The sequence below is a fragment of the Elephantulus edwardii genome, unplaced genomic scaffold, assembly GCF_000299155.1.
Source record: "Elephantulus edwardii isolate Elephantulus edwardi_28Jun2011 unplaced genomic scaffold, EleEdw1.0 scaffold00492, whole genome shotgun sequence".
In the NCBI taxonomy this organism is placed as follows: domain Eukaryota; kingdom Metazoa; phylum Chordata; class Mammalia; order Macroscelidea; family Macroscelididae; genus Elephantulus; species Elephantulus edwardii.
In genome coordinates, this window is record NW_006400242.1 from 329,401 (window position 1) to 342,085 (window position 12,685).

Genomic DNA, 12,685 nt, shown 5'->3' on the forward strand with positions numbered 1-12,685 from the left:
TTGGTACCAGCAGCCAGGAAATCAAGAGATGAATTGCATTGGAAAAGTCAGATGTCAGAGACCAAAGTACTGAAGAGCAGTGATACCAGTCTGGAGTCTTAAGGTGTGCCTGAACCAGGCCATATTGCAGTTACTTGCTATGCATCAGAAAGCTGGACAAGGACTAGGGATGATAGAGAATTGATGCCTTTGGGCTGTGGTGTTGAAGTATTGTATATACCATGGTCTGATAGGAAAACAAAGAGATCATTCTAGAGAGGGTGAGGCCAGGCTCTGAAAGATTCTGAAGCTTTGTCTGACATACTTTGGACATGTTGCCAGGCAGGACCAGTCCTTGGAGAAGGACACCATACTTTGGAAGGTGGAGGGACTGTGCAAGAGAGAAAGACCCTCAATGAGATGAATTGATTCAGTTCCTGGAGTAATAGGAGTAGGTGTCTCAGAGGCAATAAGATTGGCACAGGATAGAGCAGAGTTTAGGACTGTTGTACATAATTGTTGCTGTGAGTCATAGGTGACTCAAAAACACATAGCAACAACAAGTAATGAATCTAAGCTATTTAGTTTATAAGATGTAAAAGAAATAAAGTGTAGTCCTGTGCATACTGTGGTGTTTTTACTGTGTATATTTGAATTTTTTTATGCAGTTTTTCTAGAGCAATAATCAGTGGTGCTTTTGTACCTAGGTTTTATGTAATTTTAATGAAACATGAGTAGTTGTTGCCACCTGCTGTCTACGTGTGGTTTAAAAGAAAAAGTTTTATTGCCTGCAAAAAAAAAGATATAAAAGAAATTGAGATTTTTCTTTAAATGGTTGATAAAATTTTGTAGGTGAATGTATGTGGTCATTGATCATCAATGATTAATTGTATCAACCTTCATAAGACGTCATTTTAAATTTATAGATTGACCCTTCCTGGAAGGATTGTAGAAAATGGAAGTGAGCAAGGATCCTATGATGCTGATAAAGGTATTGTATTTTTTTTTACATTTTTTCTCCTTTGGATTATTCATGTTAAATTACCTTTGATATTTTAAGAAGTAGTGGGTACTTTTAGATGTCTTGCAAGTACAGTCTGCCCCTGCCATTTTTTCTGTTTTTATTTTTGAGTGTCTGTTATTTGTAGGTTTCTTGATAATTATTGTTCAGTCAAGGTCGACTGATAGTGACTCTGTGAACAAAATACCTAATGCCTTTCCACAGCTGTCTTTGTTTCTCCAGGTTCATAGAGTTTCCAGAGGCATGTGGTTTAGGAAGCGGATGCCACTCCTGCTTTTCATCCTGGTTTAAAATTGCGAGTTCCACCAAAAACTGTCCACAATAGGAAACCATTCTGTTATTTGATATCCCCATGGCACAAGGTTCAGCATCATAACAAAACCAGGTTACCTCATATAGCACATTGACAAAGAGTAATGTGAAAAGTGGAAGAATGTTCCTCCAAGATAGAACTAGTTATGTTGATAGATGAAACCACTATTGAGATATAACTAGTCTCATTTAGCAGTGGTTAAGTGTTTTCAAGTTGAATATGACTCAAATTCAGCTCTACACAAAAGACTTCAACTTTTTTCCTATGATTAACATCTTTTCTGTACATTTATGAGAGAGTTTGTAGAGTTTCCAGAGGCACCTAGTTTAGGAAGTGGATGCCACTCTTGCTTCCCAACATGAATCAGTCTGGAAGCTCATTCAACCATTATACATAATGGGTAACCATTATGGTATTTGACGTGACTATCAGATAGTGTTTAGCATCACAGCAACTCCAAGTTGTTCAGTACAGCAAATAGACAAATGATTACTGTGTCTCTTAAAGAATATACTATGCGGCCCGAGGGCCCTACAGGATTTTAAATCCATACCCTCGAGCAGGGCTCCACCCTTGCCCTTAGTCTAAGGTTCAAGGGCCACCCACTTTTGAGGGGTGACAAGGAACAGTAAGACACAATGAAAAGGACCCCAGAAACTTCCCTTACCTGACTGCCATCCAGATGAAACCAACATTAAGATGATGGCCAGCCAGCTAGCTGACTTCCAGAGTGGAAGGAGACTTCCAAGGCCCCTGGCCAGTCCACAGCCCCATCCCCTCATCAACGATTTTAAATCTTTAATTGTTATTAGGCTTTTGAAATATTTCACAGTATTTTTCAAAGCAAAATTCAATTAGTTAAATATTCTGGTTCTGTTTTTCTATTCTTATTTTATACTTCTCTCATGCTTAGTAGATGTTTAAAAGTTAAAAAACTGAAAAGTAGATCCAGTCGCATAGACGTTAAAGAATTGTACTGCTAACCCCAATGTATGTGGTTTGACCTCACCAGCTGCTCCATGGGAGAAAGATGGACAGTCTCCTCCCATGTGATTTATGGCCTCTGAAAACCTGCAGGAGTGTCAGCTGTGTGTTGGTTCTGACTTGATGGTAAACATCAACAAGGCAAGTGATTATAAAATTTGTGGTTGATTTGTAAGCTATTTAAAATGGAATTTTTCCTTTATAATTACACACTTAAATTTTTCTAACATTTGTAAGAAATTTTTGGCAGCCTTTAGAAGCTGATTGAATTTTCTGCTCATGATTATAGTGTAAAGATTATTAATCTGTTGATAATTTCATGATTTACCTTCACCACTTGTTCCTGACAGAAAGACTTCCCTTTAAGATTTCAAACTCTCCAAATTTCAAACTCATTGCCCTGGAGTTGGATCCAACGCATAGCTGACTCTCCATTGGATTTCTGAGGCTATGAATCACACATTCGGAGACTGTCCATATTTCTGTAGGAGCCACTGAGGGATTCAAATCACCAGGGAGGCGTGGCCTTTGGATTAGCAGTCCAGCTTCCTTTGGGGAGGAGTCCACCAGGTCAGAGACCTGATGGAGTATTTCTGTGAGAATTTACTCAGCAGCAACTGTAGGTATTGCTTTTGGTATATAACAGTTTATTTTGATTTTATGGAAGCCAAGGCCATGATTTTCCTTTTCCACTACATCTGGAATAAGAATACATTGCGTATACTTGTATAATTTGTTCCACAAAGACTGATTGATGTCAATGAACTAGAATACAGAAGGGAGGGTGTGGAGTTGAATGACAAATTTACAACCTGTAATACAGTGTAATGAATATGATAATAGAGTGGAATATGATAATAGAGTGTAATAAAACTACCCTCCTAGGGAGTAAGTAGTTATATTGCATATGGAAGCACTATTACTGAATTTTAAAAGTGCACTTGGGTTTAGGAAGATTTTATATGTGAAATATTTGAGTTGAGTTGTATTTGGTATATTAAAATGTAATTCATTATACGGAGAGAAAAAAAATGCTTTAATAAAAAAGGATCTAGGTGATTCATAGTTGAACCTCCAGTGGGTTTTATAAGAGAGTGTAAATCACATGAGAGGAGCTTGTTGATTTAATCCCCTGTGAAGCAGTTGATGGATTCGAACCTCATGCCTTTTAGATTGGCAACTCAGTTCCTTATTCACTAATTGATTTATTGTTTCTAAAAACCATGTGTTTCCCTTCTTCCTAATTTTTATTCACTAAATCTACATTGGGAGAGCTGATGGTGTGTTCTTTAGGGAGCTGCTCTGCTAACCAAGAGGCCATGCTTCTCTGGTGGTTCATGTCTATGAGCAGGTTCTCAGGAGAAGCTTTTCCTGTGTGATTTATAGCCTAAGACACCCTTAGGAGGGTGAATGAGTGATACCTATTGGAGGCAGACTTTTGTAGTTCTGTGAATTAGAATTTTATGAAGCCTCTGCATCTATCTGAGCATGAAACAAATTTTTTTTTAAGGAATTTTTACCATACGATTGCCCAAAGAAACTCCTGGTCAGCATTTTGAGGGACTGAACATGCTAACTGCTCTCTTAGCACCAAGAAAATCCAGGACTGCAAAACCCCTTGTGGAGGAAATAGGTATGTTCATTACACTTGAGAGGAAATGGAGATAAAATTATCAGGGAAAAGGAATACAGGAAATTGAAACTGAGAGAAATGCTAAAGATGACAAAATGAGGAGGTAGCTATATTTGAAAATACCTCATATAATTTAAAGACATCACAAATCCTATTGAACTAGCAGGTCAATCACATTTTTTGACCAACTGAAACAGCATCTCTGTCTTGGAAAGAATATTATTCAATTGAGATGAGATCAGAAGTGTATGTAGTTCATTGAGATAATTAAAGTACTACCATCCAAGTAAGGACATGCAACATCATGTGTTTCCCCAGGTTACCCTCCCTCCTCTCCCAGGTCATCAATTTCCTCATTTTGGACAATTGTACATATAATTTTTTACAGTTTGTGTTCTATTGGTCTTACCTCCTTGAGATGTATCCATATTGTAGCTAGCTACCATATTTATATATTTATACAGTTGTATAAATGAATTGTTTTAATTTTTTGCTGATTTGAATACTAGTACTAGGATATTTTTATCCCTGACATTTGGAGCACATGTGTAGGCATTTTTTTTTCAATATCACTTTTTTATCAAATAGTACTTGAGAAATCCAGTACTTTAAAAGAGTTAATGTATTTAGGTTCTTCTGAGGCTTCTGAGGAAGGAATATTAGAAGAGGATGATGATGAATTTGATTGGGAAATTGAACAGTCCCCCTATGAGGAAGTAACAGAGAGTGAGTGGAATCCACAGTACCACTATGGATTTGGCAACTTACGATCTGGAGTATTTCAGCGGTTACAGGTATGTTGCCTTTCTTAAAGACCTTGATATGTAGAATTTTAACCTTTGGATTCTTGTTTACACTTAACAATTCTTCTTTACAGTTATGCTTACACTTGGAGGTTTGTTACTCTGATCTTTACCCCGCCCTCTTTAATGTTTATCTCTAACCATCATTACTTCTAAAATGAAAGTAATGGTTGTTTGCATAGTTATAAAGATTATATGAGGTGAAGTATTAGAGCATGTAACGCAGTTCCTTACACATATTAGTTACACAGACATTCGTTAGATATATTATCTATTACATTAGCTATTGTATCATTCATTGTTAGATACCATTGAGTGGGAACCAACTCATAGTTGACCCTCCAGTGGCTTTTCAGACGCAGTTGTACTTGAAAATACTTGAGAAGAGTACCCATCCTTTTCTTGTGGAGCAATTGGTGAATTAGAACTATGTGCCTTTGGGTTAGCAGGGCAATTCCTTACCACTAAGCGACCAGAGCCGCCTGAATAATAAAAATAAAATCTCCAGTTTGATAATTCTATAAAACGTGGCCCCATGAAACATTCTTTCAAATTACAACTACAAAAAAAAAAAACACAACCCCAAACCATCTAGCAGACAACTACAATACCATAAAACACAACAACAAAAGAGAAAGCTCACATTTTGTCAACAAATTGTGGGAATACATCTTCAAAGTCTTCAAACTGTTGTGTTCATTTTCACCTTGGTCTTTGATATGTTCACTTCTGGCTTGGTCCTGCTCATCAGAGCTCTCCTTTGGCTTACCCACAGCCTGGCCAGGATAAGCTGCTGTACTTTTGAGCCTGGGAGTGATGTTGCTTTGCGATCCCTGGGAGCATGAGTTGTGCCTGGTCTTTCTTCTTCCCCTTTATACTCTCCTGGGAGTCTGTGGTTTGTACGGTATTGTCTGGTATAGGGGAACTCTGACAGAAACTAGAGAATTTGAATCTTAGGATTGTTGCTCCAGTATCTCTTTTGCTGATCTGACTGGTTCTGTGTATGGCTTACTGGGCTGGGTGGCACTAATCACTTAGTCCCCACTAGTCCTCAAATTTGATGTCACTCCTTTTCCTGCCCCATAGTGGGTTCAATTCTTGTAATCTTTGAGGTCAGGTCATGTTGTTCATACTGTTACGTGAACAAGTTTGTGTCCCAGGTTTGTTGTAGTGTGAAGTTTGGAATAAAAAGTAGTGTGCTGTCTTTTTTTATTAACCCCTTCAAGTATTCTTTCAAAACTGTTCTTATTTGACATTTTCCATGTGTTTGCCGTACAGAGAGATGTATCTGACATGTAACTGACTTGACATTTCTCTTGTTATATTAGTTTTTCGGCTCAATTTTGTTTTCACAAATGTCTTCTGCTTGCTGTTTTCTCTCCTTATTCTACATTCTGGACATGAAGTTTTGAAAATTCAAAATGGAACTGCTTCTCATACTGCTTGGAAAGCTCTGTATTTTATACTTCTGAAAAATAAAGATCAGCATGTTACTTATGTCTCTTCTGTTTTCTATCTAAATAACATTGAATGTTTCTGTGAGAATAAGAGTGTGTCTTTTGATTAACTTGAGACAGGAGTTACAATTTACTCTTTATGGAGGTTAAAAATTTATTTTATTCTTAGTTAGACGCAAATTGAGTGATTTTTTTCTGTATTTTTAAAATAATTTAGGAAATTACCTCATATTTTAGATGATACAGAGAGATTGTGAGGATGGAACAGGATTAGGCAAGGTTTTACTCTGTTATACATAGGGTGGCTATGAATCAGAGTTAACAGCACCTAACAACCAGAGAAATTGAAATAAGTAAAGTGGATAGAAGGCATTTCATAGAAGACCCCATAATATGTTGTGCAGTGAAAGTATTTGTTCAGCTGCTGACTTGGAGTTTTGTTTTTTCTCATTTCAGGAACGGGCATGAACGGGGTTCCATTTCATTCATTCTTAATTGGTAGAAAATATCAAACCTATTTAGAGTGTTTCGCTTATTATTAATGCATATCGGTTACACGTTCACTTGATTTCTGACTGCAACAGTTGGTAGAAATCATCTGTTGGCTCTGATTGTTAGTGCATAAATTTGAATGATAGTGGTATTAACAGGTCTTCCTTGTATACTTACGGATATTATCCTGTCACTCACAATATTGTATTTCAAGATGGATCTAGAAATGGCCTTTTAAACTATGAAAGTGACCCCATTCTTCCCTCACCTTTTCATCTCCAGCATAGTAGATCACATGATCATCTGATTCAAAATGCCCCATGCCAATCCATCTCATTTCGCTAATATTTATGTTTTCCATTTCTTTCTTTCTTTCTTTTTTTTCCGGCAAGGCAAATGTTTATTTCTGTAGAAGAATGTTCATAGGGCACTTATGGCGGACAAGCATACCAGATAGGTGGTCAGCTTGGAATTTATCTGTGACCCAAAAGCTAAGGCTGTGTCTCACTCCACTCGTCCAGGGTTTTGACCTCGCAGTCTAGCTGATTGGTTAAATTTGTTTTTGTGCTTGAAAGCAGAGAGAGAGAGGGTGTGAAAGGAGGCAGCTAGGGTTTGAGGTAGTTTGTGATGTCTCTGTCTTGGGGGATGGTAGCATATTAAAAACTGGTTTTGGCTGGTTCACAAGAAGAGTACAAGGACAATGAAGATTTTCTTAGCAATCTTTAGTAAGAATTAATTCTATGACTTCAGCTTTAACTCCCTTTTGTGAGAAGACACATATGTATTTTTCTTTCTCATATGTGGTGTGAGGAACAACTAACTAAAAGCCTTCCCACATACCTTAGGCCTCTCTCCACCACAAGTCTGAATATAATCAGGAGCGAAGAGGCATGAATAATGGCTTTCCCACATTTCAGGAGGATTTTCTCCACTGTAAATTTATGTGTGGAAAAGAAACCCAAACAACCTCAAACACACAAGAAAAACCCAAAACCAAAATGAATGTGTGGTGAAGGTGAAGGAATGAATAAAGGAATTCCCACAGACCCTATTCATAAGGTCTCTTTCCTCTATGAGAATTGAAATGTCTGGTGACATTGGAAAACAGACTGAAGGCTTTCCCACATTCTTGACATTCGCAAGGCCTCTCTCCACTGTGAGTCCTCAAATGTGTGGTGAGTTAGGAAGCCTGGCTGAAGGCTTTCCCACACTCCTTACATATATAGGGCTTCTCTCCAGTGTGAACTCATATATGTGTAACGAGAGATGAGGCGTAACTGAAGGTCTTCCCACACTCCATACATTCATAAGGTTTCTCGCCACTGTGAATTCTTGTATGCTCAGTGAGTGAGGAAGCACAATTAAAGGCTTTTCCACATTCTTTACAAACATAAGGCTTCTCTCCACTGTGTGTTCTTAAATGTTTAGTAAGGTTTGAAGGACACATGAAGGCTTTCCCACATTCCTTACAAAAGCAGTAAGGTCTCTCTCCAGAATGAGAACTTAGATGTGTAGTGAAGTGTGATGCCTGACTAAAGGCCTTCCCACATTCAATACATTCGTAAGGCTTCTCTCCACTGTGAATTCTTAGATGTGTAGAGAGTGCTGAAGTATCACTAAAGGATTTCTCGCATTTATTACATTCATAAGGTCTGTCTCCACTGTGACAGTATATATGCCGGCTGAGGTGGGATGGCAGATTGAAGCATTTCCCACACTCCTGACATTTGTAAGGCTACTCTCTAGTGTGAATCCTTTTATGTGCGGTGAGGGTTGAGAGCTGCCTGAACGCTTTCCCACATTCCTTACAATCATAGGGCCTCGCTCCAGTGTGAGTTCTGATGTGCGCAGTGAGGGCTGGGAGCTGCCTGAAGGCTTTCCCACACTCCAGACATTCAAAAGGCTTCTCTCTGGTGTGAGTTCTTATGTGTGTCATAAGGGTGGAGGTCTGACTGAATGCTTTCCCACATTCCTTACATGCGTAAGGCCTCTCTACACTCTGAGTTCTCACATGTTTAGTGAGGGATGAAATCTCACCAAAAGCCTGTTCATAAGACATACTTCTTTCATAGATAGGATTTTTACATAAAATGAGAAATGAAAGAAAACAATGTTTATGAACACTGGTTTCCTAGATGTCCAGAAGGATTAGAAACTATAGCAATGGCAAGAACTGGTAATATTCAGCATCTCTTACTAAGGAGTGTTGTCAGAGAATACTTAAGCATCAAGCTAGAAAAGGAGTCATGCACACTTTACATTAATGGTTGCCCCCACCTTCATGAACCCTCCTACCTCACTAGTGTTCTATATCAGTGATTGGTGAGAGGTACAAGTACAGGTTTCTCCACAATCTTTACACTGTCAGGTACTGAGCCCTGTGTGAGAGCTGCTATGGGGTGAGAAAGTTGGATCCACAGAGGTTTTGCCACATTCACAGCAATCAAAAGGATTTCTGTAGAATTTCTCTACTGTTCAGTAAAATTTGGAATCCAGTTGAAGGCTCTCCCACACTGACTGTGTTAATCACTTTTACAGATGTTGTGTGTTGTAGGATTTCTTCAATGTCTTCTCTGGTTTTTGTGTTGATCTTTATATGTTATCTGGAGATTTCTCTTTACATGGAGTATTAAATGTTAATCTTCAGGAATCGCATCATTATTTAGCCAATGAATAACTTTTCTCCATCATTAATATTTCAAGTAATTAATTTAGTAATTCAAGATGAGGCTCACAACTGAGAACACACCGCGGACTGGGGCCGCTTCGGCCACTCGGCGTCCAGAGAAGCCCCCGGCTGGCGGGGTGCTCACAGGACACAGCAGCGCGAACAGCGACAAAGCAATGGCCCATTTCTTTCTTAACAATGTCCAGTTTTCCTACGTTCATGCTTCTTACTTTCCACATTTTAATCATTGGTTTCTGCTTACCACTGTTCTTTCTGCTTTGAGTTTATGCAAAACCTATACTTGGACCAGGAAACAGCCTTCAGGACAGCGCAAGATCTGGAAAGGTGTGCGCCAAGAATGCATCCTGTATCCATACCTTCTCAGTCTACATCCAGAACAGATCATTCTTGAAGTTGGGCTTTATGAAGAGGAATGTGGCATCAGGATTGGAGGAAGACTCACCAACAAACTACATTATGCAGATGGCACAATCTTGCTTGCTGAAACTAAGGAAGACTTGAAGCATTTGCTGCAGAAGGTCAAGGACTGCAGCCTTCAATATGAATTGAAGCTCAACATCAAGAAGACAAAGATTCTCACCACTGGGCCAGTTGGCAACACTATGATAGATGGAGAAGAGATTGAAGTTGTTAACAATTACAGCTTGCTTAGCTCCACATTCAACACTCTTGGCACCAGCAGCCAGGAAATCAAAAAAACTAATTGCATTGGGAAAATCTGCTGTTAGGGACCTCTCCAGAGTACTGAAAAGCAATGATGTCAATCTGGAGACTTTAAGTTGCATTTAATTCAGTCATGGTATTTGCTATTACTTGCTATGCATCAGAGAGCTGGACAGTGACTAAGGATGACATAAGAAGAATCGATGTCTTCCATTTGTGGTGCAGGAGAAGATACTGTGGAGAATATACCATGGAGAACATTCCATGGAATGCTAAGAAAACAAATAGGTCTGTTTTGAAGAGGGTGAAACCAAGTTTCTCCTTGGAGGCTAGGATATTGAAGCTTCGTCTCAGGTGACCAGGAGGAACTGATCTCATCATCATACTCGGAAGGATGGAGGGACAGTGCAGGAGAGGAAGACTTTGGGTGAGATAGATTGATACAGTAACTGGGGCAATGGGGGTTGATGTGTCATAATTAGTGAGACTGGTTCAAGATAGTCCAGGCTTCAGAGTTGCTGTATATAAGGTTGCTTTGGGTCACAGGCTACTTGACAGCACATAACAACAACAACATTTAGATTGTGGTGTATTGTACCAAGGCTTTTTTTATTCTACAAAGGAAAAGTAAAGGACCTAAGTTATTTTTAATTTTTTTAATCTTTTTCTACATAACTCCAATTTATTTACAAAGTTTGAGTACATTGTTTTTGTCAAAAGAGCCTTCCCATTTCCTTCACCCCACCCACCCAAGCGAATTGTGCAACCCTATGATTAACAGCTTACCCCCCATCCTCACCCCTTTATTTTCACCCTCCCCCCTGCCTTGGATCCTCATACTCATTCTACAATAATGATTTTATACAGTATTTGTCCTTTTGGGACTGAGTTCACTCAGCATAGTGCTCTCCAGTCCCTCCCCAGTTAGGTATTTTATTTTAATTGTGATTTTAATGATAGTTTATAGAAAAGGTGGATTTGTATTCATTCATTGTTGCAGGATCCAAGTTCAGGTCCAACTTAAACCTCTATTTAGATTTGTGATACTAGGCCAATTACTTCACCATTAAGTTCTATGTCTCTTTTTATAATAACATAATTTCCTTATCTGGCTTCACAAGATGGCTTTGAAAATGTCATAAGATATTGCATGTGAAAACTCTTGAAGAAGTATTGCTGTCCATGAGCCCCCCCATGCTGTGATCTTTTCTTTTGGCTTTTAGGAGCAGCCAGTGGTAGCACCATTCCACTCTTCTGGCCTTGGGGTAATGAAAGTTGAATTCTGTGTAGTTCATTAGTTTCTTGGACTAATTGTATCTATGCATTTTTTATTTATTTCCACCCTTTTTTTGCTTTAGACAAGGAAAGATTTTTGTCTTGTTGCACCTTGTATGACGGCTAGCTAGTTTTTAATAGCTCTGCAGAATGTACAACATTGTTTTTGTGAACCACGTTATGTCAAATTGATCTTGATGTTCCCTAAGTGTATGTCCTGACTACCTAGATGAAATTAGCACCTCAGTTCCTTCAGAGTGCTTAAGATTGTGGTTGTTGTGTACAATCAAGTGGGATCCGACCCATAGCGGACCCTCTGGTAGGTTCAGAAGCATTTAATTACATGGGAGGAGATTTCCCATCTTTCTCCCACAGAGCAGCTGGTGGACTCAAACTGCATACCTTCAGGATTGCAGCATAGGTTTTTGCCACGAGGCCACTTTGTTATGATTAAGAAGTTTATATAAATTTGCCCCCTGTTGATTCTACTATCTACATGGATTTAACTCTCATTGTCAAGGGGGTACTGCCTTAAGATTAGCAATACAACTCCATATGGACTAGGCCAACAAAGCTCTCTGTATATCATGTGTTGTTATTAGGTGCCATTGAGTCCAGTGTCATAGTGACACTGTGAACAACAGATCTGAACCCTGTTCTGTGCCATCTTCATTATCATTGATACACAAACGCCCATTGCTGTAGTCACTGTGTCAGTCCACTTGGTTGAGGGTCTTCCTCTCCTTCACCGTCCCTTCACTTTTCCATGCATGAGGTCCATCTCCAAGAAGTAGCTTCTCCTAGCAAAATGCTCATAGTATGTAAGACAAAGCTTAATCATCTTGGCTGCCAAGAAGCATACTGGTTGCTCCTTCTCTATGACATATCTGTTTGTCCTTTTGATAGTCCATACGCTGTAACTGAATATTAGTCTTCTCCAGCACCACAGTTGAAGAGCATTGATTCTTCTGTCCTCCATATTCATTGTCCAGCTCTCAGATACATAGCAAGTGACTGAAAAGACTATGGCTTAAATCTGGTGTGTCTTAGCTCTCAAACTGACATCATTGTTGTTTTTTGGTATGTGCCATCTAGTCATCTGCAACTCATAGTAATCCTGTGTACAACAGCTCTGAACCCTGCCCTATCTAGAGCCAGTCTCATCTTTTTTGATAGACCCAATTTCACTTCTCCAGTTACTGAGTCAATCCATCTCATCCTGGGTCTTCCTTTCTTGTGCTGTCCCTCCACCCTTGCAAGCATGATGTTCTTCTCCAAGGACTGGACTCTCCTTGCAAAACATGTCCAAAGTATGTCAGATAGAGCTTCAAAATCCTTGCCTCCAAGGAGTATCTTGGTTTCATTCTCTCTAGGAG

General features: G+C 39.1%; 1 protein-coding gene and 1 pseudogene across 1 annotated transcript in view; one reads left to right on the plus strand and one right to left on the minus strand.

The window, feature by feature from the left end:
- SHQ1 (SHQ1, H/ACA ribonucleoprotein assembly factor) overlaps positions 1-12,685 on the plus strand; it is a 279,818-nt gene that overhangs the window by 40,584 nt on the left and 226,549 nt on the right. The window contains exons 2-4 of the mRNA XM_006903000.1: positions 906-970; positions 3,808-3,930; positions 4,561-4,724. Coding sequence (XP_006903062.1) covers positions 906-970; positions 3,808-3,930; positions 4,561-4,724 — 352 coding nt within the window. The remainder of the gene's footprint in view (positions 1-905; positions 971-3,807; positions 3,931-4,560; positions 4,725-12,685) is intronic.
- LOC102867967 lies at positions 7,731-8,741 on the minus strand (annotated as a pseudogene).